Raw genomic sequence first — 12,490 nt, forward strand, 5'->3', positions numbered from 1 at the left:
GTGATATTTCATTCCGTGATATATCTTCAAGTACACAATTGCGTCGAAAGTGGTTAAGTATTATATCCAGGGAAGGAAACACCAAGGGAAGTAAATGGAATCCTTCTGATTATTCCGTGGTTTGCAGTCTACATTTCGTAAATGACGATTTCAAAGTGACCAGCAAAACGCGAAAATTAAAAACAGGATCTGTACCCAGCCCTTTCCCTGATTATCCAGCTTAAAAACAAACGCTAATTTCAGCGATGATTAAGAGAAGGGATTCAAGCACAGAGACGTCTAACAAGAGCTCTTCAAACACCATTGCAGAAAATGGTAAGCGTAAGGTTTGAAGTATTACATATTAAGTAATATAATATCTGGGGACACTGTACTGTTAATGTGAAGGTACAAAACAGAATAATATGCTGTCATAGATTCCATTGTCCGCCTCTGTGGTGTAGTGGTTAGTGTGATTAGCTGCTAACGCCGGAGGCCCGGGTTCGATTCCCGAGTCTGGTACGAAATTTGAAAAGTGGTGCGAGGGCTGGAACGGGGTCCACTCAGCCTCGGGAGGTCAACTGAGTAGAGGTGGGTTCGATTCCCACCTCAGCCATCCTGGAAGTGGTTTTCCGTGGTTTCCCACTTCTCCTCCAGGCAAATGCCGTGAGCTTCCTTCATCCTTCCTTGTCTATCCCTTCCAAGGCCCCTGTTCAGCATAGCAGGTGAGGCCGCCTGGGCGAGGTACTGGTCATCCTCCCCAGGGGCATCCCCCCGACCCAGAGTCTGAAGCTCCAGGACACTGCCCTTGAGGCGGTAGAGGTGGGATCCTTCGCTGAGTCCGAGGGAAAAGCCAACCTTGGAGGGTAAGCAGATTAGGATTCCATTACGAGTCTTTTGCCAGCAGTATAAAATCGTGTCAATATACTGCTCTTTTTATTACTATTATTATTTACGGAAGTAGGGCCTATTTAGTTAATTGGTTAATTCCAGTGGCTCGGGGGCTGGGGTGTGTGTGACATCTTCTGCATTAGAAATCATCCTAGGTAGGGCTTTCATCTTCACAGATATGCAAGTCGCCTAATAGTTCGTCTATTATTATTATTCCCTGAGTATGTACTTGATTTACTGGAAGATTTTCGTGAGCCCCCTGAGTCAGTGTGTGTCACTTCGGAAACTGCTTACCAGGGATTAGTGTGTGGTTATTTAGTGCGTGTAATCGAAGAAAAAACAGAATGCAGCACGTGCTTGAATAACGTTTCTACCTCATTTAATTCATCCCCATTGATAGCTGCGCTAGCCCTAGCAACGATTTATTGGCCTAATTATGAGGCTTCAGAAATTTGTTGAGGCGGCTCTATCGTACTGCAAGAAATCTGCAAGTCTGCTCCAGATTATAAAAAAAACATGTTCTATCTTCTTTGTGCCAATGTAAGTTTTTAGAGTGTTTTAGTAACAATAAGCACCAAGAACTTGTGTCAGACACTGTGGTTGGCCAAAGTCGTGAAACCTCTACTTAGTAACGTAGGGAAGTACCATACAGACAAAGTTTCCAGGTTTCCTTGTTCGTCGAAACCTCTTTCTCGAAAAGTGCTGAAGCTATAACTCTCTAGAGCACCACTTTAAACGTAAAATTATTTAATATTTCTCTTACTTTCAGATTTTAAATTTTGCTGGTATGCTTATCTAGTCGTATTCACGCGGTAAATGGGTACGTTTGGTGCTGCCATCTAGCGGCAGATTGTTTGTAAGGCGTGTTACCCGTTTGAGTATGGAATGAGCAGGCAGTTTAAGCAGCCATCGGATACAGATCGAGCAGGCAGTGGTCCAATAATTAACCAAGAAGAAGAAGAAGGAGAAGAAGAAGAAGTCGTGCTCGTTGTTTGTGTTTTGAAGTTGAGGTTATGTGCCTGTGAATTTTTTGATTGAATATGTCACGTACTCTTATGCGCGTTGAACATAAGGAAAAAGTTTGAATGGGGATGTTTCAATTGTCTGAATGTGAAGAACTCGTAATCGACAGAGTTTCTCTCTAGCACTTTAGTGAGTTAACTGGTAATTTGTGCTTGTGCCTTCAAGAAGTTTTCAGAATGCGGAGAGAAACTTTTATGTACTTGTGTTCGTATGCGGTTATGGTTTCGAGTGAAATCGAAGGAGGTATTGTTCATTTCTTATCCTCCTGCCCTCTTTATTTGTTTTGCCATCCAGCTGAAATTTACCGTCATAGCTTTGAGGACTGTGTTACCCAGAATTATTCAGAACATTGAATTGTTTATATTAACAAATACAACGCAATTGGAAAATATCTCGGTGGCAATGGTCACTTACAGTAGTGTAATAATAAAGTAAAGGTAAAACATAATTACCACCTGGCGAGTTGGCCGTGCGTTTAGGAGCGCGCAGCTGTGAGCTTGCATCCGGGAGATAGTGTGTTCGAATCCCACTGTCGGCAGCCCTTAAGATGGTTTTCCATGGTTTCCCATTTTCACACCAGGCAAATGCTGGGGCTGTACCTTAATTAAGGCCACGGCCTCTTCCAACTCCTATCCCTTTCCTATCCCATCGTCGCCATAAGACCTATCTGTCGGTGCGATGTAAAGTAGGCCTACAACAAGCAATGCCATGGAAAGAAAATATTACAAGAACAATTACTAGCTGAACATTACAAGTTATAATAATGTAAAATTAAAACCTAATTACCCAACAACAATAACTACAAAAACAGGAGTACAAGAGGCAGTTCCATGGAAAGAAAACATTAGGGCCTACAAGGAATACTACTAGTTAAACATTCTAAATCCAGCATAATATACAAATTAACACAACTTAAGCATTCCCAGTGCTTAACTCTATGACTTAGAGCTTACTATTAGCTTAACATCGCGGAACTAACGTCTTCAAACCGTGAAGACTACTATGGCATAAGTAATTTTATTCAAAAACAAATTATTGGCATAATAATAATAATTCCTTTAACTTGCCTCATCAAATGAATACTGACTGAGGGGACTTTCCCAGACTGTCTAAAAATTACATTTGCAGTTCCTGTGTTTAAGATTGGAGATGTTATGGATCCAGGCAGTTATTGACCCTAGGGTCTGACACATCCCACTCTGACGAGTCTAGTGTCAGACCTAAGACGAAACGCTGGTTAATACAGCAAACGCCTGAAAAGCCTTACATCTGATATGTTTTTGCCATTTCAATTGTTCCAATCATATCTAAGATAATAGAACATTGTATGAAGGAACAGCTATCTGTATATTTTGAGAAGTATAATTTATTAAATGCTGCACAGTTTCGGTTCAGAACAAATAAATCCACCATTAAAGCCTTAGAAGCTGTTATGACTGAAGTAATTCAAGGCTTTGAGTCGCTCCACATTATAAGTGCTACACTGTTAGACCTCAGCAAAGCTTTTGATTCAGTACCGCACAACATATTAGTAAGTAAGCTTAGCTAATATGGCGTGAAATATTTAGATTTATTATTAATTACATCCTAGCTCAATGACAGGTATCAAATTGTACTGGTAGAAAATCAACGATGTAGGGCTCTCAAAGTAAAAACAGGGGTGGTTCTGGATTCAGTTATAGGAACTTTTCTTTTCCTTGTGTAATTATATAAGTTACATGATGATGTTAGTAAATTACCCTGTAGGTCCATGCTCTATGCAGATGATATTACTATCATAACAAGCCATAGACACTTAAAATATGTTGAGGAGGAAAGGATAGATGTGCTACACAAATCTTCCTCTTGGTTGCAGGCAAATAAACTTATCCTAAATAATAACAAGGCAGATGTAATCTACTTCCATTTAATTAATTCAGGTCTGGGTAATAATATCAAATTTCTGTCAAATTATTGGGATTGTATCTAGATTGTAAATTAACCTGGAACACACACACGCAAAAGTTATGTACAAAACTGGCTAAAGTGATATTTTTGCTTCACAGACTCAAAGGATCAGTTAGCAGTAGTCAGATGATGAGTGAATACTATGCCTTCTTTCACTCACACTTGTCATATGGTACGTCTGGCTCCATGGCTAAATGGTTAACGTGCTGGCCTTTGGTCACAGGGGTACCGGGTTCGATTCCCGGCAGGGGTGGGAATTTTAACTATCATTGGTTAATTTCACTGGGGCTGGGTGTATGTGTTGTCATTATCATTTCATCCTCATCATGACGCGCAGGTCGTCTACGGGAGTCAAATCAAAAGACCTGCACCTGGCGAGCCGAACATGTCTTCGGACACTCCCGGCACTAAAAGCCATATGCCATTTCATTTATCATATGGTACCATGTTATGGGGTAACTCAACAGGGGCTCAAGATGTGTTCAAGTGGCAAAAGTAGGCAATAAGATGTATTAAAGGTAAGGCCACAAGGGAGTCATGTAGACCTATGTTCCAAGACCTTGCAATTATGACTCTTCCCTCGTTATACATTTATCATAGTATACTCAATACTAAAGAAAATCTCATTGACCTAATAACTCGCAGAAATGTACACTCGTATGGTACAAGATATCGGAATTATTTAGATTTACAACATGTTAGGCTGAGGAAAGCACAAGAAAATTATAGGTATAATGGCATTAAATTATTCAACAAACTACCTGCCCATGTAAAGGATATGCCCCTATGTAACTTCAAAAGAACCCTTAAATATTTGTTGACGTCCAATAGCTTCTACTCAGTATCCAAATTTGAAGGAAAATGAACACTGTTTCAAGGTGGGTAATCAAGGCCAACGCCATCCTAACACGTTGGTAAATTAGTAATTATTTATCACTCTTTTGGACGAATAGTGTTATGTTTATTTTAACTCTTGTGTATATAGTTGTATTTATTTACTGTGCTTACCAGCAAACTCTTTGGAAGAAAAAAACGAGTTGGCAGTAATTAAAGTTATGATCTAGGCGAGAGCTGCAAGTCCTTTGTATGAAAGGGAGCATCGGCAAACCGAGTTTGGAGGGAACCTTAGCATTTTTCATGAAGAAGTTAGTGCAAGTATATAAAGTTTTATATTTTGTTTATTATGTTCTGAAAGGCAAATCAATGTTTGTTAGTATGTTTAATGAATGGATATGAATTCTATATGGTAGTCAAAGTGAAAGTTATAAATCATCACATAAATAATGTAGGGTCAGCCATTGGTACACCATAGTAGGACCTTATACCTATACCTGACACTAGTATCAGCTTAGGGTGAAGACATTGTTTTGGTCTGCTTCAAATTTGAAACATTCAGTTTATACTAGCAAGATATAGATAAGGTGGTCATATCATTAAAGCATCAAGTCTATATGGTCTGACACCGTGGTTAGCCGGTCTGAGTCCCGTTGGTCAAAAATTATTTATCCATCAGCCTGTTGGTGGCAGGGTTGGAGAGGTGATGGTATACAGTTTCTAATCACTACATTGCGTGCCAAACACGTGGATTAAATTCTAAACGTCTCCACAATGCTCATGTGGAGTGGAGCTGTCAGCGGAGGGATGGCATGGAATGACATTAGTAGACGAGTAAGTTTGAGTGGTGTCTTTAAAAGTTGGAAAAGCTCATTGAAGTAATCTTCCTGTTTTTCTTCTTTTTATTATTAATACTTTCCACTTTTTCAGACTCATTTTGGTCACAGTGCTATAGTTCTGCCGCATTCTCCTTTCTGTTTATCTACAGTTCCTGTATACTGTAGTTCCTGTTTCTTATAGTTGACTTTATTTTGCTTTTCTTTTCCATAATAGGACTTGTTAGGCATGAAGCTCATTGCTGTTGGCGGCATAATTGTACCTCACAATTTTGTATCCACTAAGGGATACGGGTCCTGCTTTTTCTTTCTTAATCTGCAAGGGGTCGCATCAGCAGTGTTGCGTGATGGGTCACGCGTGGGGAGTATATAACACCTGTATTTGTAGCAAAATGCATATTATTTAAGGAAAATATGTCGATGAAACAAAATGCCAGTTTTTCTTGCAAAACTACATTGTATTGTGCAGTGGTGGCTCATGATTAATTCTGCCAGTGTGGCCTGATATTAAGTTTTTGACCATGAATATGGGATTGAGGCAGGCATTTTTGAAACATGGGTTTCTATACTGTACTGTACCGTACTGTACTCTACTGCACCACAAAATCTCCAAAAAACAGTCGATATAGCAACATACATCAGCCCAAATATATATACACGAAATAGTTAATATAAAAAATAGAATTGAACTCACCAAATGGCACATTACTTATACAGTAATTGAGCACGCCTATTCTTCTGACTGGCAAACATTTCAATGACTCTTGTTGAAGTTGGGAATTTCACCAGTTTCCTCCTTATGAATTGAACAAACAGCAAATGAATTCAGTCTGTTTTGACCCATATTATTCCTAAGGTAATTCTTAACTTTTGAATGTGCTGAAACTTTCCTCTGCTTCTGCTGTTGAAACTGGAGTAGTTAGTGCAATTTGTAGAGTTTTGTGTACGTCAGAGAACGATTCTTCGAAGGAATGTTTTATGAAGAATATGAATAAATCATAAATTGAAGGAATATCTCTAAAGGTATCATTGCAATAAATCATTAAAAGTTAATTTCTCAATTTCTCTTGGCAAATAAATGGACTGTAACTTGATGAAAAGGTATTGAATAAATTCAGTGGGAAAATTTCTCTGAATGTAGCAAACATTTTCAAATCAATAATTTTGAAACTACTAAATATATGAGACTGTTGGAATCAGTCTTTCATTAGGTTGATCACTATATCACACACTTTTTTTGGCATCTACAGATTTATACCCAAGCTGTACAGTATTTCCATTTTTTTTTAGTAAAACATTCATCTTCATTTACCTGATACCTTTCAGTGTTTTCTCTTATTTCAGAAAAAGCTGATTCAAAACATTGTAATGCACTGGATATGGTAACTGCATTGGCATTTTGCACCTGAACTGTGTTATACAAAATATCAACATGTTTTGTCATCTCAAAGAAATTCAGTAAAAACAAAATTTCTGACTTGTTAAGTAATCTTTTAAAACCAAAACACTCCCTTATTGTTACATCATCCCAACCATCTTCGTTCTCAGTCTATTCAAAACAATCCAATAAATGTGATTTGTTTTCATAAACACTGCTCAAAACTTGAGACTGAAAGTTTTGTCTTGTTGAAGAAACTTGGAATCTGCTTATTGCAAACTGATTGCAATACATCACTTCTCTTAGGTGATGAAGAGAAAACCACAGTGAATCCAGCAATGTTTGCGAAGAACAATAGATTTTATGTTCTTGCTACAGGCATTTTGTATTAGGCCTACCAAATTTAGTTGATGAGCGTAACAGTGAAAGTAGTTGGAATACGGAAAAGAATTCTGCATCAGAGCCTGAACACCTCCCTTACTCCATTGCATCACCACGGCTCCATCAAAGGCCTGAGCTGTGAGCTTTTCCTCAACATTGAAAGGTTCAAGCCATTTTTTCAGAACCTCGCTGAGACCATAGGCTGTTCTATCAGTAACATTTTCAAAGGAAAGGAATCTTTCAACAGGTTTATTGTCCTTAGTGTACTGCAAAATGATAACAAATTGACTTGGGCAAGTAATGTCTGTTGCTTCATCTGCCTGCACAGAAACAAAAGTTGCAGCATTGATATCTTTGACCAAGTCTTCAATGTACACTTGATACATACACTCTAATAGTTCGTTTTGTATAAAGTGTAACGTATATTTAGAAATTGATGTGCGAGAGCTGTTCAAATGGTCATCTAACACACTGTCGAGATTACGGTACCAAGAAGATATAACAAATCTAAGAAATTACCATGATTTGCTGAGTCCTGTATTTCATTATGGCCCCTCAGTGCTAACTCGTGAGTTCCACAAAATTTTAAGTACTCTACTTTCTATTTAGTATGTGTCTATTTTTTGTGGCTACTTCATTATGTTTCTGTATTGAGATTTTATGAAGCGGTCGTGGCCTTAATTAAGGTACAGCCCCAGCATTTGCCTGGTGTGAAAATGGGAAACCACAGAAAACCATTTTCAGAGCTGCCGACAGTGGGGTTCGAACCTACTATCTCCCGAATACTGGATACTAGCCGCTCTTAAGCGACTGCAGCTATCGAACTCGGTCCTCATGTGTTACTATTACGATTCAATCGTAATAATTACGAATCACCCATCATAATTATGCTTTTACGAATCACACACGACAAATTACGATTTGTTGTTTATTTTTAAATCTAAGTGTATGAAGTGTTCAAAAGGATACACAAGGAATGCCATTACAGCTTGAATTCTCAGAATATTCTTTTCGGATTTCTCAGTAATCATTTGAACCCGTTCCGTGTGGAATTGTATGTTGTTCATTGATTTTTCAATGATATGTAAGTTAGTAAGATCTCGGAAAAAAATTTCCTCGCCCCCCCCCCCCCCCCCTTGCCCACCGGTGCCCTAACGGGTACATTACATTGCCTTTCTTGAAAGTTGGCACCTCTGTAAATGCTTTATATCCTTACACCCGGTCGCTGACCACAATCCTTCACCACGAAATAACACACAGTGAAAACAAAACAGACTTTGTTTCTCTTCGCTCACTGTTAACCACAACTTTTTACTGAACCGTGTATTACAGAAAGTTCTCTTTTTCTTACCATCAAGTTGAGATAATGTGAAATAATTTTGCTGGTAAGCATCTAAACGTTTAATTTGAATCTTTTCTTCTAGACTTATTGAATTGAAGGGAGTTTTTAATGAACAATCAACTCGGTTCATCGTAAATTAGACACTCGCTTGTCCACCAAACAATTCAGAATTGCCATACCACAATAATCCCACTTCCGCGCACAGCTAAATGAAACATGAGATACAGCCAGACCAACAGTCCGGCGTCTTCTGGCCCCAAACAACGCGATGACTCGCCAGCAACACCCTTTAACACTGCCACTCTGCCAGGCAGCCGAGGAGGGGATGTATACCAGTTGACTGATGTGCCGCTGAGAACATGTGGGGAGGCGTGGTGGATGGGGCCAGCAGAGGCTGGCCTGTTCACAAGGAACCAAGGCCATTGACGGACTATTAACGTTGAATATCATACTCTCTTCATAGTGTTTGCAATAACAACTACAAATAATAAATTACAAAGGATTACAAAGGTGGGGCCCGGCCCCTCTGGCCCTTATAGTAGATCCGCCCCTGGTATTGTATAAGAAAAGTATATGCATGAAACAAAATACTAGTTTTTATAGCAAAACAAGTTGTATTGTTACAGAAAGGCATGTCCATGAAACAAAATACCAGTTTTTATAGCAAAACACATTGTATTATTAATGAAAAATATATCCATGGAACAAAATACCCGTTTTCTTTCAAGACAGTCTTCAAGCTTGTACTGGTGAATCAGTTGGAATGTCTACTTTTGCACGAGGCTGATGTTGGACTACATTCTTAGCAGACATTCTTCTGTTTCGTGGAGGACAATGAATATCTACGTTGTCTTTTTATCTTTCTTGACATACTGAGGACCGGTAACATTTGCCACATTCTTGCACTTTTTCACATATAGGAGTCTCTTGTTATTTCTTGTACTTCTTCTTCAGCAGATTGCTCACTATCTGTCTTTAATTCTTGTACTTCTAAATCATCATCTCTTTCATCATCTGAAGTGACATCGGAAAATTCAATTGCACTTTTGTCACGGAATATCTTCCGCCTTATAGCTCCTGGGTTCACAGGTCATTCTTCTTCTTGTTCTTCTTCTTTCTATACATTCTCGATGAGCCATAAAATTATATCATCTTCTCTCTGCTCCATGGTCAACTAGTGTATATAGGCTATAGTTTACAGTATATGCAACTGTACACGATTCTACGTACAAATTAACACATCAGTAATCCACCGACAGAAGTAAACTTTAAAACAAAACACTTCTTTACCGACAACAAGGACTGCAGGTGGCGGCCAGTATGGATATACTTCTAGTTGATATGATGACAAGGCATCATGTGCGACTCCTGACGTTCGCCACCTGCAGTCCTTGTTGTCGGTAAAGAAGTCGGGTAGTGTTTTTCGGAAGATTCGGGGCATTAGAAGTGGGAAAAATAATATTCACATTTATAATTTGAAGTTTTAATAATGCATAGGGAAAAGGTTGTTAACATGATGCACAGTAAATTAGCAAGCAGAATGTAATTACCTGTGTCATGTCTCTGGGATACCAATTACTTACAGTACTTGATGCAGGTTTGAAAATAAAAAGACTAAAAGTAATAAATTTTTGAACTTAATACAAAGATTCACCCCATATACAGGCTATTCAGCAAAGTTGTCCACCTCATGTAACTCGTGAATGGTTAAAGATATTGTCATTTTGTTTTCACTTTCAGTAATAGTACCAAAGGGCTAATAATCGGACTTAAAGTAAGTACTGTGTCATGACGTTAATATTTTCTGGGATCATGGTACTAACTTCACCTTTTTTTAACGGTACCACACTATTTTGTACACATAGCCTTAAATCTGTCTCCCATAAGTCCAACCCCTCGTTCACGTCGTGGAAGATGGGCAACGTCATAAAGTAGGGATTGCCTGGTGGGGTGATGTGCAGTGGGGACTGCGTGTGCCCCGTGACTGCTTCAGTAGCTGTGAAGGCCCAGCAGGAACCCTGAAAAGTGGCGGCTAACGGGGCTGTGGTGAAGATGCTGCTGCCTTGTAGTATGTGGGGTTGGTTCTTCAAAGGCTAAGGGAAGAAAACCCTGATTAAAAATTACCCGTCCTCCGGAAGAGGTTGGATGTAGGGCTGACACCCCGCTCTGTAAAAAAGGTCAAGTTGCAAAACTTCAACGAAATAAAGCCGAACTGATCAATGGAGACAAACTTGGTGTGGAAAGGGACAATGATAATCGATCATCAGTGCATGAATGAAAGAAAAGAAATATAAAGCGTAAGTCAGATTTATATATTGGAACCTGGAATGTGAGATCTTTGTATCACCCAGGAGCCCTGAAAGTGCTGCTGAACCGAACAATGAAGGTAATGCAAAGTATCATAGCTCTACAAGAAGTAAGGTGGACCGGAAGTGGAATTCTAGAAAAGCGAGAAGCTAGTATATTCTATAGCTGTAGCGAGGAGGGGCACGAGTTTGGCACAGGATTTGTGGTACACCACCAGCTAAACCACGTTGTAATTGGGTTTACACCTATTAGTCCAAGAATGTCAGTACTCAGGATAAAGTGTAAATTCTTAAATTACTCTATAATTAACGCCCATGCACCAACAGAAGAATCTGAGGAGAAGAGAAAGAATTGTTCTATGAACTTTTGGAAAGAACATATGATGGTTGCCCAGGACATGACATTAAAATAGTTGCTGGTGATCTAAATGCTCAGTTGGGAAAGGAACAGATATATAAGCCAACAGTTGGTCCCCACAGCAAACATACTGTAAGTAAGGATAATGGAACGGGACTTATATTATTTGCAGCATCTAAAAATATGGTTATGGGCTCCTCATTGTTCCCACACAAAGAAATACATAAAGGAACGTGGACATCGCTGGATGGAAACATAGTTAATCAGATTGATCATGTGTTGATAGATACAAGGCACAAATCAGATCTCTTGGATGTGAGGAGTCTTAGATACCAAAATATAGACTCAGACCACTTCCTGGTACGTGCGCGAATTACGGCTAGGATCTCCAGTGCATTCAAAGGAACCCGAACCAACATACCAAAATACAATATAACAGCTCTAGAATCATCTGAAGTTAAAAAAGCAGTACCAGGAGAGAATAATACATATCTTTGAAAATACTGAAGAATGCAACAACATTGAGTATCGGTGGGAAGTGATTAAAAATGCAGTGGAGACATCAGCAAATCAAACACTGGGAACTGAAATAAGATATAAAAGATCTCCTTGGTTTAACACTGAGTGTGAATAGCAACAGAAAAGAAGAACATGGCATACAGAAGGACATTACAATCAGATTGTACAAGAAGAATGAAAGAAGTCTATAAAGAAAAACAGATGATTGAAAAGAAGATCCATCAGAGGAAAAAGTGAGTGGATGAAGGCAAATATCGAAGAAATGGAGCTTCTGAGAAATCAGAATGAGGCGAGGAAATTTTACAGAGAGGTAAATGCTGCACGTAAACCCTTCCGTGGCAAAACTAGCCTGATAAAGGATGAAACAGGAAAAGTTGTTAGCGGGGGAAAGAGATATATGAAAGATGCCGGCGACATTTTGATAGACTCGTGAATTTCAGAATGATAACAAGACACTCAATTGATGCGCAAGGAGAAAATGACCCTGACGAAAATATAGGTCCACTAACTTTAGAAGAGGTGATAACTGCCATGAAGAAATTGAAGAATAACAAGGCAACAGGAACAGATTATATCCTAGCGAAACTGCTCAAGCAAGGTGGCAATGAATTGGAACGGACTTTCCTAAAAATAGCTACTTCAGTATGGGATGAGGAGAAAATGCCTCAGCAGTGGGAAGAAGGAATTATATGTCCT

General features: G+C 39.0%; 1 protein-coding gene across 5 annotated transcripts in view; it reads left to right on the forward strand.

Moving 5' to 3' along the window:
- Nucleotides 1-1,841: 1,841 nt before the first annotated feature.
- Nucleotides 1,842-12,490, forward strand: part of LOC136864029 (JNK1/MAPK8-associated membrane protein) — a 181,042-nt gene continuing 170,393 nt past the window's right edge. For all 5 annotated transcript variants that reach the window (XR_010859254.2, XR_010859255.2, XM_067140543.2 and 2 more), the window contains exon 1: nt 1,842-2,136. Coding sequence is in view for 3 of the 5 variants with exons in the window: in XM_067140543.2 (XP_066996644.2) it covers nt 2,070-2,136 (67 nt within the window). In the remaining 2 variants the exon portion in view is untranslated. The remainder of the gene's footprint in view (nt 2,137-12,490) is intronic.

This window comes from Anabrus simplex, chromosome 2 (assembly GCF_040414725.1).
Source record: "Anabrus simplex isolate iqAnaSimp1 chromosome 2, ASM4041472v1, whole genome shotgun sequence".
Taxonomy (NCBI): Eukaryota; Metazoa; Arthropoda; class Insecta; order Orthoptera; family Tettigoniidae; genus Anabrus; species Anabrus simplex.